Below are 14,852 nucleotides of genomic sequence, written 5' to 3'. Positions count from 1 at the left end.
TCCCATCTGAAAACCTGCGCATGCACAGAGGGTATACATAGTCTGCCTTCCCGTCATTCGTATAAACCAATGTTTGGTTTGGAACAAAACAGAACCTGGGGCCAGTGTAACAACACGCCATGCATGTCCATCAGTGTGGCTGCGTGAAACACTCAGATTAAGGAAAAATCGCTTGCGGGCCAGATAAGCATAGTACCCCAATATTTGCTCGTGGGCTGGTCAAAATACCTTCGCGGGTCGTACGTTACCTACCCCTGTGCCATAGCTTTCCTTTTACTGTGAAAAGCAACCCTTCACCACCATCTTACACTTTCTTTTCTATATCCAGTTTTGCATTTGAATTACTCTGATCATTTTCATTGCCAGAAGTAAAGATGATGATCAAGATTGTGAATTCCAACAAGCCCATCTATGCACAAAGTACATTATATATTCTTTATTTTTCCATGGGAGTCATTTCTTCCAATCACCTTAAACATCCTGCTTACATAAATTTTATCTTCCTAAGTGAGTATACAAAATTTGATCACATCATACTTCACCATAGGTTCTAGTGTTAAGTGTGCCAGAGAAGATAGCTCTGATTCTCTGATCCCTTGGGCTTTAATATTTATCTAACATTAGGCAATACTCTTAAATTCATATCAAGTGCAATGCCCTTTTGAAACTCATTATACAATAAACAACTCAATCGTTAGTGAAAAACAATGTTCTAAATAAATCCATGTTAAATATCACTAACTCTTATTTTAAAACATGCCAATTAATTTTGTCTCAAATTACTCAGATTGCAAATTTCTACACCATTTGTGTTCGATGAATAGCTGTGAAATTTGTCTCTCCCACCTCCAATCTGTTACTTTCAACCCTGAGATCACCAAGGCTAATTAACAGGGAAAATACCGATCACCAATCACAAAATACCAACCAAGGCTAATGAACAGGGAAAATACTGATCACCTCCACTGATCAGCCACAGTGTAGTCACTTCATTCAGCGCTGTTTAAAACAGAGCCGTATTATATTTGCAACCAGTCTCCTGGCACTACCACATATCTAAGGTAAGACTGTGATTGGAGCCTTTGCAATTTCAACCCTCCCTTCCCACAGTAGGCTAGGAAGATTCCATACAGTCTGGGTAACCTTTCTACTTTGAGCAACACACATCAAAGTTGCTGGTGAACGCAGCAGGCCAGGCAGCATCTCTAGGAAGAGGTACAGTCGACGTTTCAGGCCGAGACCCTTCGTCAGGACTAACTGAAGGAAGAGCTAGTAAGAGATTTGAAAGTGGGAGGGGGAGGGGGAGATCTGAAATGATAGGAGAAGACAGGAGGAGGAGGGATGGAGCCAAGAGCTGGAAAGTTGATTGGCAAAAGGGATATGAGAGGATCATGGGACAGGAGGTCCGGGAAGAAAGACAAAGGGGGGCGGGGGGGACCCAGAGGATGGGCAAGGGGTATATACCATGACCCTCTCATATCCCCTTTGCCAATCACCTATCCAGCTCTTGGCTCCATCCTTCCCCCTCCTGTCTTCTCCTATCATTTTGGATCTCCCCCTCCCCCTCCCACTTTCAAATCTCTTACTCACTCTTCCTTCAGTTAGTCCTGACGAAGGGTCTCAGCCTGAAACGTCGACTATACCTCTTCCTAGAGATGCTGCCTGGTCTGCTGCGTTCACCAGCAACTTTGATGTGTGTTGCTTGAATTTCCAGCATCTGCAGAATTCCTGTTGTTTGCGCTTTCTACTTTGAGGACTGGTGAACTTTTAACCACTCCCAGTTTTCACCACCTAGCTTTGCTGCAGCCTTCTCCTTTACACTTACTGGCAGCATCCCCTTCACTAGCAAGAACAGATGTTGAATATTTATTTAATATTTATCTAAAATTTATTTAATATCTTACCCAAGGCCTTTATCTCCGCAAGGTACCATTCTGTTTCCTAATAGGCTTCATTCTCCCTTTTGCTATTTTTTTTACTGTTCACATTCATAGAGAGCTTTGGATTCATTTTTGTATTGGCTGTTATATTCCCATATTCTTTCCATACTTTACATTCACTTTTTGAGATCAATTTTGCACTTTCTATATTGAGTGTCTCTGACTTGCCTTACTCTAATTAACATCCTGTCCTGTCTTCTCTCTCAGTTTAACACCTAGTTCCCCCAGCTCCCCCAAAATACTTGGGCTGTACTCTTTCTGCTGTTTTTTAAAATTACCACGAATCATCAGGACTATTTCAGAATCAAAGGGAATACTGAAAATGATCAAACAGAGGAAAATCAGTGTGTTGAAATAATGGATACTTCAGTGAGATGACCATCAGAAATGCACACAGACGTGGCAGCATTTCTTACCATAAAATGCTGGTGTCAGGCTGAACCACAGGGATCACACTGCCGAGTTGTTGATGGGCTGATCTCAGACTGTCACTCACACATATCGTATACCTCAAGGGCACCATCTCAGCGTTGGGTGGGATCCCCAGGCACAAATGCTTTCTGCTCTCAATTCCAGCATGTAATGGGACTTCCTGATGAACACGCACAGCCACACCTAATGCCAGAAATTCACATGAGAAGAAATGAGGGCAGAAGCAGATTTCATCTTCATCCCGCCCCAACACCACCTCATTCCCACACATTTATCACAGGCGTCAGACATACATGGTTGAGCAAATATTAGCTATTGGCCAGTTCACCAGATTGATTCCTGAGATGAGAGGGTTTGTTCTACAAAGAGAGAATAAGCTTTTAGAAGAATGAGAAGTGATCTCATTGAAATATTCAAAGTTCTTACTGGGCTTGACAAAATAAATGTGGAAATGATGTTTCTGAAACTAGGGAGTAGTGATGTTTCTGAAACCAGTCTCAAAATAGGGAGTAGCCATTCAATACTGAGATGAGAAAGAATTTTTTCACCCAGGGGGAATTGCATCTTTGAAAATCTCTAACTCAGAGAGCTGATGGGAGCTTAATTGCTCTATATAGAACTGGATCAAAAAATTTTTTGATACTAAAGGAAATCAAGTTATGTGGGTAGTGCAAGAAAGTATTATTGAGGTAGATCAGCCGAGACCTTAAAATTCAAAGTACGTTATGAAAATGTATATATACACAGAGCACACTTCATGCTCCTGCAGACAGCCATGAAATAAGGAACATATGGAACCTGTTCAAAGAAAACATCGAACACCCAACATGCGGGAAAACAAATTACGCAAACACGAGTGAACAGCAGTATTCAGTTTAGTTCAGTTTGGTGCCCCGCCACCAACCCACTACAGGCTGCAGGGTCATTTTTTACTGAAGCACCCCAGTCCATATCGATCATCCAGCTTAAACTTCTCAAAAACAGCAAAAACAAACAAAGAGTCACCAGAATTCAGGAACACATGCGACATGAACCCCAAAATGAGACCACAGCCTAACCAATCAATCCTTGCAACATGGATCCCAAGGCTCCTGACAGCAGCTAATGAGAGGGAGAGGAAGAACAGTCAAACACAGGTACACGGCGCCAAACACCCACTTGTCCACCACTCTCATCCTTGTCCACTACTGAATTACACAGCAGGCATAGAAGGTTAAGGGGCTCAATTCTGCTCCTACTGCATATGTTTTCATGGACTGCAGAGAGCATTGCCAATTTTCTTCACTGGATGCCCCAAAGAGTACTAGATCAATAGCAGAAATTTTCATTGACCTAAACTGGCCAAGAGTCTCTGTTACAGCCCAGTAACAAAGGGGCCAAATTCAGGTTGGCAAATCCTGGTTTGTTTTAACCAGAAGAGAGCCTCCACGCTCTCAAGTGCAAGATGAAGAGTTTAATGTTCGTATGTCTATATTTGGTACAGAAAATATTGTAGGGTTCTCCCTTTTGCCTTTGGCACACTCTAAATTTTGATTTACATGTTCTAGCCAGTGTTTGAGATTTTCTCAGCCATGAGTGCTTTACTTAACTGGTCCCCACCCCACCACATGTCCCCAGAAGAACTACTGACCTCTCTCACATTTCTAAGGCTGACATCACCTGATTGCACTCTAATCCTTGTTAAGCTCCCACTAGCATGGGCAGTCCTGTTCAAAATATTCCACAGTGCCAGATGCAGACTGAAAGCAGCGGCACGTTTACTTGAACAGAAAGAATACACTATAGCTGTATTGACCAGTGTTGAATCTTCTTTTAGCAGACAAGTCCAAGGTGCCTTCTCAAGTCTTATTCTCACAAAATGCTATGTAGATGTGTGGTGGAGAGGATATTGATTTCATAGCCTGATACGGAAATACCAATGCCCTTGAACAAAAAAAACTACAAAAAGTAGTGGACACAGCCCAGCCAGTCATGGATAAAGCTGTCTCCACCACTGAGCACATCCACATGAAGTACTGTCGCAGAAAAGCAGTATCCATCTTCAAGGACCCCAACCACCCAGGTCATGCTCTCTCCTCACTGTTGCCATCAGGGAGGTGGTACAGGAGCCTCAGGACTCACACCACCAGGTTCAGGAACAGTTACTACCCATCAATCATCAGGCTCTTGAAACAAAGGGTTTCATTCGACTTCACTGAAATGATCCTCACTTTCATGGACTCTTCATCTCATGTTCTTGATATTTATTGCTTATCTATTATTATTTCTTTATGTTTTTGCACAGTCTGTTGTCTTTTGCATATTGGTTGAACGTCCAAGTTGGTGTGGTTTTTCAATGATACCTTTATAGTTAATATTCGATTATGGATTTATTGTGTATGCCTGTAAGAAAATGGATGTCAGGGTTGTATATGGTGTCATATATGCATGCACTTTGATAATAAATTTACTTTGAACTCTCTTTTTGCTGCCCTCTCATTCTCCAAAATCTCAGTCAAGAAATTGATGTCACACTGAAGTACATGAGAGGACTGGGCGATAGATTAGTTGCTCACAATCAAACGCAACCTTATCTCTCCCCCTTCCGACACAGTTCTTAGTAAAGCTGATTAGCAAGATTCCTGTCTTAATTATATTCCACAAGCACTCTACCCTTCCAAGCCTCCAATTCCACCCCACACCCACATCTTTCTGGTCCAGATATTCACACGAGCAAGAGATTCATTGCACTCTATCCGTCTACAGTATATGACGCACTAACTGGTTACAGCTTGAGAAATGGGAGCAGGGAACACTTCACAGAACAAGGGACTCAGTTTACTCTGGGCAGGACACTTCCCACCTGAATGCCTCTGGGAGATCCCGGACTCAAACAGCACTTCTTGACTTCATCAAGCAAATGGACCAAGGAATCCCAGTGTCTGTCAGTGAGAGATGAGCAAGCCGGCTGTCACAGTTCAAAAGGACGTATCCTTGACACCCCTGCCTTGTCATTAAAACTCAGTGTTCTTTATATCCTCCCAGATATCAGCTTGTTAATGTGTACAAAATTAGCCAGAAGTGAATGCAATTGCAAGCTCACTGGAGGTAGGGACAGGGGGTCCAGATCATGATAATAATTTGTATAAGACCATAGATCAAAAGACACAGAAGCACAATTGGGTCATTCGGAAATTGAGTGTGCTCCTCCATTTCATCGTGACCCATTTTCCATCTCAACCCCATTCTCCTGCCTTCTCCCCATAACTTTTCACACCTGACTAATTAAGAACCTATCAATCTCTACCTTAAATCCACTCAATGATCTGGCCTCCACAGCACATGTTGTAATGAATTCCACAGATTCACCACCCTCTAGCTAAAGAAATTCCTTCTCATCTCTGTTCTAAATGGTCGGCCTTGTATTCTGAAGTTATGCCTTCTGATCCCAGACTCCCCAACTATAGGAAACATCCTCTCCACATCACTATCTAAGCCTTTCAACATTTAATAGGTTTCATTGAGATCCCCCCCATTCTAAATTTCAGTGAGTACAAGCCCAAAGCCATCAAACGCTCATGTAATAACTGTTTCCTTCCCAGAATCATTCTCATGAACCTCCTCTGAACTCTACCCAAATATCAGCACATCCCAAAAGACCAAAAACTGCTTACAATACTCCAAGTGAGGCCTCACCAGTGTCTTACAAAGCCACACGCACAACACGCTGGAGGAACTCAGCAGGTCGGGCAGCATTCGTGGAAACAAACAGTCAACATTTCGGGCCGAGACCCTTCGTGACCCCAGCATCTGCAGAGTATTTTGGTCTCACAAAGCCTCAGTATTACACCTTTGTTTTTATATTCTAGTCCACTCGAAATGAATGCTAACATTGCATTTGCCTTCTTCATCAGTGACTCAACCTGTAAGTTAATCTTTAAGGAATCCTGTACGAAAACTCCAAAGTCCTTTTGCACCTTGGATTTTTTAATCCCCCCCCCCCCGGCACAGTTTCTAAAATAGTCTACACTTTTACTCCCTCCACCAAAGTGCACTTCCCAATATTGTATTCCATCTGCCACTTCTTTGTCCATTTTCCTAATCAAAGTCCTTCTGCAGCCTCCCTGCTTCCACACTACCTGGCTCTCCACCTATCTTTGTATTGTCCACAAAGCCATCGATTCTGTCATCCAAATCATTGATATATAACATAAAAATAAGATATCCCAACACCGACCTCTGCAGAACACAACTGTCACCACAAGCCAACCAGAAAAGGCTTCCTTTATTCCCATTCTTTATCTCCTGCCTATCAAATACCTTCTGAAAAGCTAAATACATAACATCCACCAATTCTTCTTTGTCTGTCCTACTTGTTATATCCTCAATTCCAACGGATTTGTCAGGCAAGATTTTCCTTTAAGGAAACCATGCTTACTTTGGCCTATTTTATCTTATGCCTCCAAGTACCCTGAGATCTCATCCTTAGAAATCAGCTCCAACATCTTCCCAACCACTGAGGTCAGGCCAACTGGCCTATAATTTTTTTCCTTCTGCGTCCCATGAACAAGCAGCATCAACCCTCGAACTATTCAAGCCAAAAACATCAGCAGTCCCAACACCTAACATGCAAGCAATAGCAAAGTCCCAATGAAAGACCATGATATACAGTCCATCAAAAGCTATCGTTCATCCCAACAGTTTGATATCCCTCAGACTCTCTCTCCCCCTAACAAGGGACAGAAAGATATCACTCCTTCCATAGCGAGAGGGGAGACAGTTCCAATGTTACAGTCTGCCTGTAGCACCTCTTTTATTCTGAAATCCCCCCGATGAGGGGGATCACAAGAGTGCGGAAGCCTCCGACAGCTGCACTTGCTGTCTCGATGGTCTGGCTCCCTGCAACGCCACCAGCGAGATATCAGGTAAACAGGGCCACACCCCAAAGGTGCTGGAGAGATCGAAAATGCAGCTGAATGGTGAGCTCCAAGAACAGAACCACAGTCTGAGTGCAACTGCAGATCGTGGATTACAACAGAACTCCAGCCACCTTGAAATAGAAAATATGCCCCCTATTTTGCTTTTATGTTGTCTTTGACTTCTCTTGTCAGCCACAGTGGCATCATCATACGTTCAAAATACTTCTTCTTCTTTGGGACATATCTATCCTGCACCTTCCAATTACTCCCAGAAACTTCAGCCATTGCTATTCTGCTGTCATCCCTGCTGGTGTCCTCTTCTCTCTCATACCTCTACAACTCCCTTTACTACACTGTAATACAGATACATCTGACTCTACCTTCTCCCTCACAAACTGCAGGGTGAATTGGAGGAGTGAGGAAAGATGGCACCAGCAGATTCTGCAGACTCAGGCAACTTCTTCCAGTTGCTCCACGAAACAGATTATTCCTCTTCTCTTATGTCTTTCTTTTCTTTTTAAGGTGGCTGTGGTTCTGTCAGAGTCTGTGATCTACAGTTCAACCTACATTTCTTCACAAGCAGTGGGTTTTCAGACAGACTTTGCAGCCTAGCTGAGGTCAGAAGAAGGCCCTTGTACTCAATCATGGATGGAGAGAGAAAGCCTGTCAGTACTAGAGACAGCGGTTTTGGGGCAGCAATGCAGAAGATAGTAACATCGGAATAGTGAGTTGGTGCTCTCTGCTCTAGTTGCAGGAGCAACCTCTCTCCCTTACCAGAAACAGCCAGCCTGTCTGGGATACTAAAGTGCTGGTATAAAAACTGTAGTTTAGTGGATTTTGGATCCATAGACTCTTTGGTACTTCTGCTGCTGCTCGGATGGTGAGGGGTGGTGGGGTTGGATCTACGGGTGTGGGTGGGGGGAGAGGTCAATGCTTCTGCTGCTGCTCGGATGGTGGAGGGATGGGGGGTTGGTTCTTCTGGTGTGGGTGGGGGAGAGGTCAATGTTTCTGCTGCTGCTTGGGCAAAGGCAGGGGGGCTTCGGGGATTCAATGTTTATATTATTCTATGGGTTTTTTCTGTTTCATGGATGTCCGTGAAGAGAACAATTTCAGTTTGTATACTGTATAGATACTGATATTAAATATACTTCGATACTTTGAAACCTTTAGATTCTATCATATTATGATCACTGCCTCCTAAGGTTACCGTTTCCTTACACTCCCTAATCTAATCCAGTTCATTACACAACACCCAATCCAGAACATACTTTCCCCTACTGGGCTCAACCACAAGCTGCTCTTAAAAGTCATCTCACAGAGATTCTACAAATTCTTTCTCTTGGGAGCCAGCATCAAAGTGATTTTCCAAATCTACCTGCATTTTAAAATGCCTTATAACTATTGTAATATTGCCCTTTTGACATGCCTTTTCTATCTCCCATTGTAAATTGTACCCCATATCCTGGCTTCTGTTCAGAGGCCTGGATATATCTCCCATTGGGGTCTTTTTACCCTTGCAGTTTTTTTTACTCTGTCTTCAAGAATTCTACATCTTCCAATCCTATTACACCTCTTTCTAAGGATTTGATTTAATTTTTTATGCAACAGAACCAAGTCTTCTCACTGCTCACTCTCCCCCTTTAGAATGCTGTGGACCTAAGCCAAGACATCCCTGACGCTAGCACCTGGGAGACAACATATCCTGAGTGTCTCATTCACATCCTCAGATTCTCACGTCTAATCCACTAACTACGGAATCCCCTAACACTACTGCTATTGCTATTACATATTATGTATTAATTGATTTATCCTCATTTTCCTTCTGATTTTTAATTAGCAACCCAAACACTTGTGTGTTCCATCAAAATCCATTAGATCTTTGTAACAACTAATTTAGAACTTTCCTTAACCATACAGTCATAGAGAGATACCACATGGAAGTTGGTTCTTTGGCCCACCGAGTCTATATCAACCATCAAGAGCCTGCTTTTACACTATTGTATCCCAATCCATTTTATTCTCTTCACATCCCATCAATTCTCCCCAGTTTCTACCACACACTTACATATTTCAAAGTTTTCAGCAACCAGTTGATCTACCAAACCGCACACAGAGAAATGCCGCGTGGTCGCGGGGAGAATGTGACACAATGCCACACAAACCGCACACAGAGAAATGCCGCGCGGTCGCGAGGAGAATGTGACACAGTGCCACACAAACCGCAGACAGAGAAATGCCGGGCGGTGACAGGGAAAATGTGACACAGTGCCACACAAACCACACTGGAGGTCAGGGTTGAACCCGACTCACTGCAAGTGGGATGCACGATTTTACTAACTGTGCTACCCTGCCTTCTGCTGACTTCTCAGCTTTCAGGAAACCAACCCTCGCTGATTCCATCTCGCCACATAAGTGAAGTTGTATATCATTGTTATTATCTGGTTAATACCCTCTCCAGGATCATGACATCCTTCCAAACATGTGCCCAAAACTAAAGGGGATTTGTGAGGAGAAAAGGATATTTCAGTTGTCTTGAATGACGCAAGTTAAAGTATATAAAAATCTATGCAGGAAAGCATTTATAAATAGCTTTTCTGGGGTTGGGTGGTTGATAGGAACACATAGGGTTACAGTTGGAAAGATTCCTCTAAAATACTATATACAGATCTAGACACAACTTCCCAGGAAGACAATATTGGCCTTGGTGTGAGGGCAGCAAAAACAAAAAAATTACAAGAATAATTATGAAGCCAAAACCTTCAGGAGAGAAGTTACTAAGCGTCATCTTGGGCAAACAGTTGAAGTAGTTTGAAAATCAGTCCCAAAAATGTAGTTGATACTATCTCAATTAATACATTTTAATTTATGACAGATACATTTTCATTAGCAATACTTCCAATAGGCTAGTGAACCAAGGTAAATAGAAAAGATTAAGGAACAGAAAGGATTAAGGGAGAGATCTCTTCTAAGATGAATAAACTTACTGAATGACCATTTCCCACTTCCTGAACTCAGGAATCCAGATTTCACTTACCAACAATAAGGTTACTGGTGATCCATAAAAAGGGCTGAGGAAAACACTGGGATGCCATAACGATAACCATATAAAACTATGCTTTCCTAGGTCTAAAGAGTTCTGTGATAATATCAGTTAATCAGGTAAGGCTATTGTTATAATTCACAGTATAACCAAGAATGAAAGTAGCATAAAATCCTTACCAGCTTGACATTGTTGACTTAACACTACAACTAGCTGATAGTCTTGGTCTGCAGCAGATTGTGTCAGACCCAACAAGGGGGGGAGCATATCCTTGATCTTGTTATGATGGACCTACCCACTAAGGCAACAACTATGGCTCTAGAGGGTTCTTCAGACCATAACCCCGTGTTAGTGAAGTTGGATGTTCCAGTTTACCGTGACCAGCCATACAAGAGGAAAGTTTGGTGTTACGACAAAGCCAACTTTTGGAATATGTGTGGTCATCTTTCATCAACTGACTGGTCTAGCATTCTCAAAGACAGGGACCCTGAGAAGGCTTGCACCAAGCTTACCGAAGTTATATGTGAGGACATTCACATTCCCAGCAAAATTGTTACTAAGAAGACTGGCAATAAAGTATGGTTTGATGACAAGGACAGACGAGCAGCAAAGAAGAAACGTCATCTCTACCGCCATCTAAAGAAGTGCAACGCCCCTGCTAATAAGGAGAAGTTTGCACAGGTTAGGCAGTCATACAATCGAGCAGAGAGACAGGCCAGAAGAAACCATAACATTAAACTCAAAAATGACAACCAGTGGTAACCTTAGCAGCAAGAAGTGGTGGAAACTTGTGAACTCTCTCTCAAGAACAGGCCACTCTGACATCCCTGTCATTGAGCACAATGGGTCTGTACATACAACAGCAAAGGATAAGGCCAATGTTTCCTGTTGGGCTTTTGCAGATAAATGTCGGCTGACAAATGCTAATGACCAGCCACCAGATGTCAAGCAGCTTACTACCACCTCGCTGAACAAAATCATCTTCAAACCTAAAGACATCAGGAAAATTATGCAACAACTTCAGCCTGATAAAGCATCTGACCCTGACCAGATTCCAACTAGGGTCTTAAAGGAATGCAGTGCAGAACTTGCAAGTCCTCTCTGCCACCTCTTCCAACTATGCTTCTCGAGTAGTGTATTCCCAGAACAATGGAAAATAGCATCAGTAACACCAGTACACAAGCGGGATTCCAGAGCTGATCCACCCCATATCCTTACTCAGTGTCATCAGCAAGGTAATGGAAGCAGCCGTCCACAAACAAATTCAGAACTACCTATTCCGTAACAGCTTAATTTCAAGTAGGCAGTACGGATTTAGACCTGATCACAGTACAGTCGATCTCCTCACCACTTTATCTCAAACATGGAACACCTTCTTAGACAAAGATAGAGAAGTGTGTGTCATAGCCCTGGATATCAAAGGAGCATTTGACAAGGTCTGGCATAATGGACTGTGTTAAACTGAAATCCTAAGGAATATCTGAAAGCTGCTTAGATGGCTGCAGAGCTACCTTCATGGACGGACCATCAAAGTTGTTATCTCTGGTCAGGCTCCTGATTCTTCAACCATCTGTACCACAGGGTTCAATATTTGGGCCACTTCTGTTTTCCATCTTTATTGACGACTTGGTTGGTGCATGCAGTAACGAGCTATACCGACTCCACACTATTTGCACCAATTAGAGCAGGAGAGAGTAATACAGTGGCAGCAGGCCTGAATAGGGATCTTGACAGGATGAAAGCCTGGACAGATGACTGGAATGTCACCTTTGAGCTTACTAAGTGCAAGGCAATGGTGATGTCTAGGAAGAGGAATCCATCTAACCCCGACCTGTATTTTGGGAACTGCAAACTGGATTTAAAGAAGGAGCTAGTAATCCTTGGTGTTAATATTGACAGCAAGTTGGTGTGGGATAAACACCTTTCCACTATTTCAAACAAGGCTGGACAAAGGCTTGGAGCTCTGCGGAAAGTAGCAGCCAAACTAAACAAAGAGGGCAGAGCCACGGTTTACAAAGCCCAGGTACGAAGTATCATGGAGAATGCCTGCTTATCATGGATGAATGCCTCACAGAGTGTCCTCAGCCAGCTTGATTCCATTCAAAGAAAGGCTCTTAGGATTATTGGTGTAGATGAAGCACAGCTCGTGAGAAGCTAGCCATCAGTAGCTTACACCACGGACGACAGGTTGCTGCAGCTACTGTGCTATACAAAATGTACACCAGCCACAGCCCTGCAGACCTTCGCACCATGCTGCCTTCATCTTATGAGAGACGGCGCACCACACGATCAAGTTTATCTATGCCTGCTCATGCTGTTTCTATGCCTGATGTGAGAACCTACACACTGGATAGAAGCTTCCTTCACTGTGCTGTCAGAATTTGGAACAGCCTTCCAGAAGCTGTGGTTGGAAACATCTGCGACGATGGGGTCCGAGCCTTCAAGAGTCGAGTGCACAAACACCTATCATCTCTGGGAGGGAAGTCACATGTTTCTTCATAAGCTGTCATGAAGGGGACTAGGATGGCAATTCTTGGTTGTTGGTAGGTAGGCTTAATACCTGACTTTCAAGAGCACTTGTGAGTTATGATCCGGCTGGACCTAGTCCTTAAACTGCTGGAGAGCAGTGCAGAGAGAACAGGTGCTGTTTTTTCCCGGTAGGGATTAGTTTTTAGTTCCAAGTGCTCCTGCCACGTTTTGTCACCCTGCAACCTTATCCTTCAATCTCTTTGAATTATGGAGGACAGCATGTGTATAAATGTCTCTCTCCAGTAGACATCATCATGATCATCATGACTCCAGTATTTCTACTATTTTTTAATGTTTCTTACTTGTACATATGACTTTTTTTGTGTTCTATCGCTGAGCAGCAGTGAACCATCTGATTGGCCTATCAGGCTATGTCCACACTACGCCGGATAATTTTGAAAACGCCGGTTTCAAGTAAAAACGACAGGCGTACACACTAAGCGTTTTTCAAAATATCTCTGTCCACACTAACACGGATATTTGGAAGAATCTCCTCTACTGGGCGTGCGCAGAACACACAGAAAACAAGTGAAGAGGAAACAGTGCACATTTGTCCAGTTACAGAGTAAAAAAACTTGAAAGGAATTGCTCTTGGCTCTCGCGCAGGAGGACTTAAAACAAAAAAAAACAAATAATGGAGCATATGGAGGTCACCGACAGGGAGTTCACGAACAGTATGACCCGGCTGACAACGAACATTGAAAAACTAACTCTGTTGCATTAATAAAGCACCTTGTTAAATGTATAAAACATGTCTGCATCAGTGTTATCTTGTATTTCCATACAATGTTACATTAGGCTGTTACACATCTATTGTCAGAGAAGTACTTGCATAAATAGGTAAACCACCTTCATACAAGCAAGGACAGAAAACAGAGCAAAGTGAGCATACTTATTTATTCAGTAAGCTTTATGGGTCAAAGTATTTGGTGAGTACATTTCTAGCTCTTCTGGCTTCAGTCTCGTTGCCGTCTGTTCTGAAATTGTTAGGGTCTGCGAAGCACAGAACCAAATATCACTGTGATGAGAGGAGGACGAGGACGAGGACGAGGAGGAGGAGGAGGAGGAATAATGCTGGGCTGCCGTCATCTGTTCCGGCACATCATAACAGCGGTTTTAAAAAGCTCCGGTTACCCCGTACACACTGCAACGAATATTAGGCGTTTTCAGATTATTCACCCTGGAGACAGTTTCTGAAAATCTCCATTTTCGGGGGATGAAAACGCCGTTTTAGTGTGGATAGAGAGTCAAAACGAAGAGAAAAAGCTTCGTTTTCAAAATTATCCGGCGGAGTGTGGACGTAGACTCAGAGTTGTCTTTGGGAACGAGTTGACTTGATCAGCATTTCTGATCTGGCTATTGTTCACGATTGCACTGAATTTTTTTAAAAAAACCATTTGTACTGATTGTAGTGGTCACCCTCTGATGGGTAATGCTGCACCAGCTCAGAAGTCACCAGGGAAACAGGCCCTTCGGCCCATTCAGTCCACACTATCAGACTGCTAGAGTGAGTCTTTGAGTAGATGATTCATTTACACTTAAATGGCTTGGCCACCAGTCTCCTGTTTGACAAAGTGCTGTGGATTGAGTTCATTTGTAACAATGCATTTCCTAAAAACTGTGAATACCAGACACTGCTGACGCCTCTGGGATGAAGTTTACAGGTAGCTTCGAAGACAGCATTCTCTATACTTCATAGATATGAATTGTCTTCTATGTTAGCATGTAAAATGCCAAATAAATGTATTGTGGATTTAAATTGCATTCCTAAAGGCTGTGGATACCAACCCAGACATGTTGGCGTCTGAAGGAAAGGATGAAGTCAGAAGGTGTGATGTTTGTATGTGGCTTCAAAAGGAAGCATTGCCTATGCATTGTCTATAACTTTTTAAGTAGCGATTGCCTTTGTGTTTAGCATATAAATATCGAGCCCACATTGGGCTAGCAGACCTTTCTACTGAAAGCAGCTCCATCCCTATGATCAAGCAACACACATCAAAGTTGCTGGTGAAT

General features: G+C 43.0%; 1 protein-coding gene across 1 annotated transcript in view; it reads right to left on the bottom strand.

Moving 5' to 3' along the window:
* LOC140205488 (SITS-binding protein) overlaps positions 1–14,852 on the bottom strand; it is a 172,925-nt gene that overhangs the window by 113,024 nt on the left and 45,049 nt on the right. The window contains exon 3 of the mRNA XM_072273101.1: positions 2,357–2,555. Within this exon, the coding sequence (XP_072129202.1) occupies positions 2,357–2,555 (199 nt within the window). The remainder of the gene's footprint in view (positions 1–2,356; positions 2,556–14,852) is intronic.

Source organism: Mobula birostris, chromosome 11, assembly GCF_030028105.1.
Source record: "Mobula birostris isolate sMobBir1 chromosome 11, sMobBir1.hap1, whole genome shotgun sequence".
Taxonomy (NCBI): Eukaryota; Metazoa; Chordata; class Chondrichthyes; order Myliobatiformes; family Myliobatidae; genus Mobula; species Mobula birostris.
This window is presented reverse-complemented; position numbering and strand designations above follow the sequence as displayed.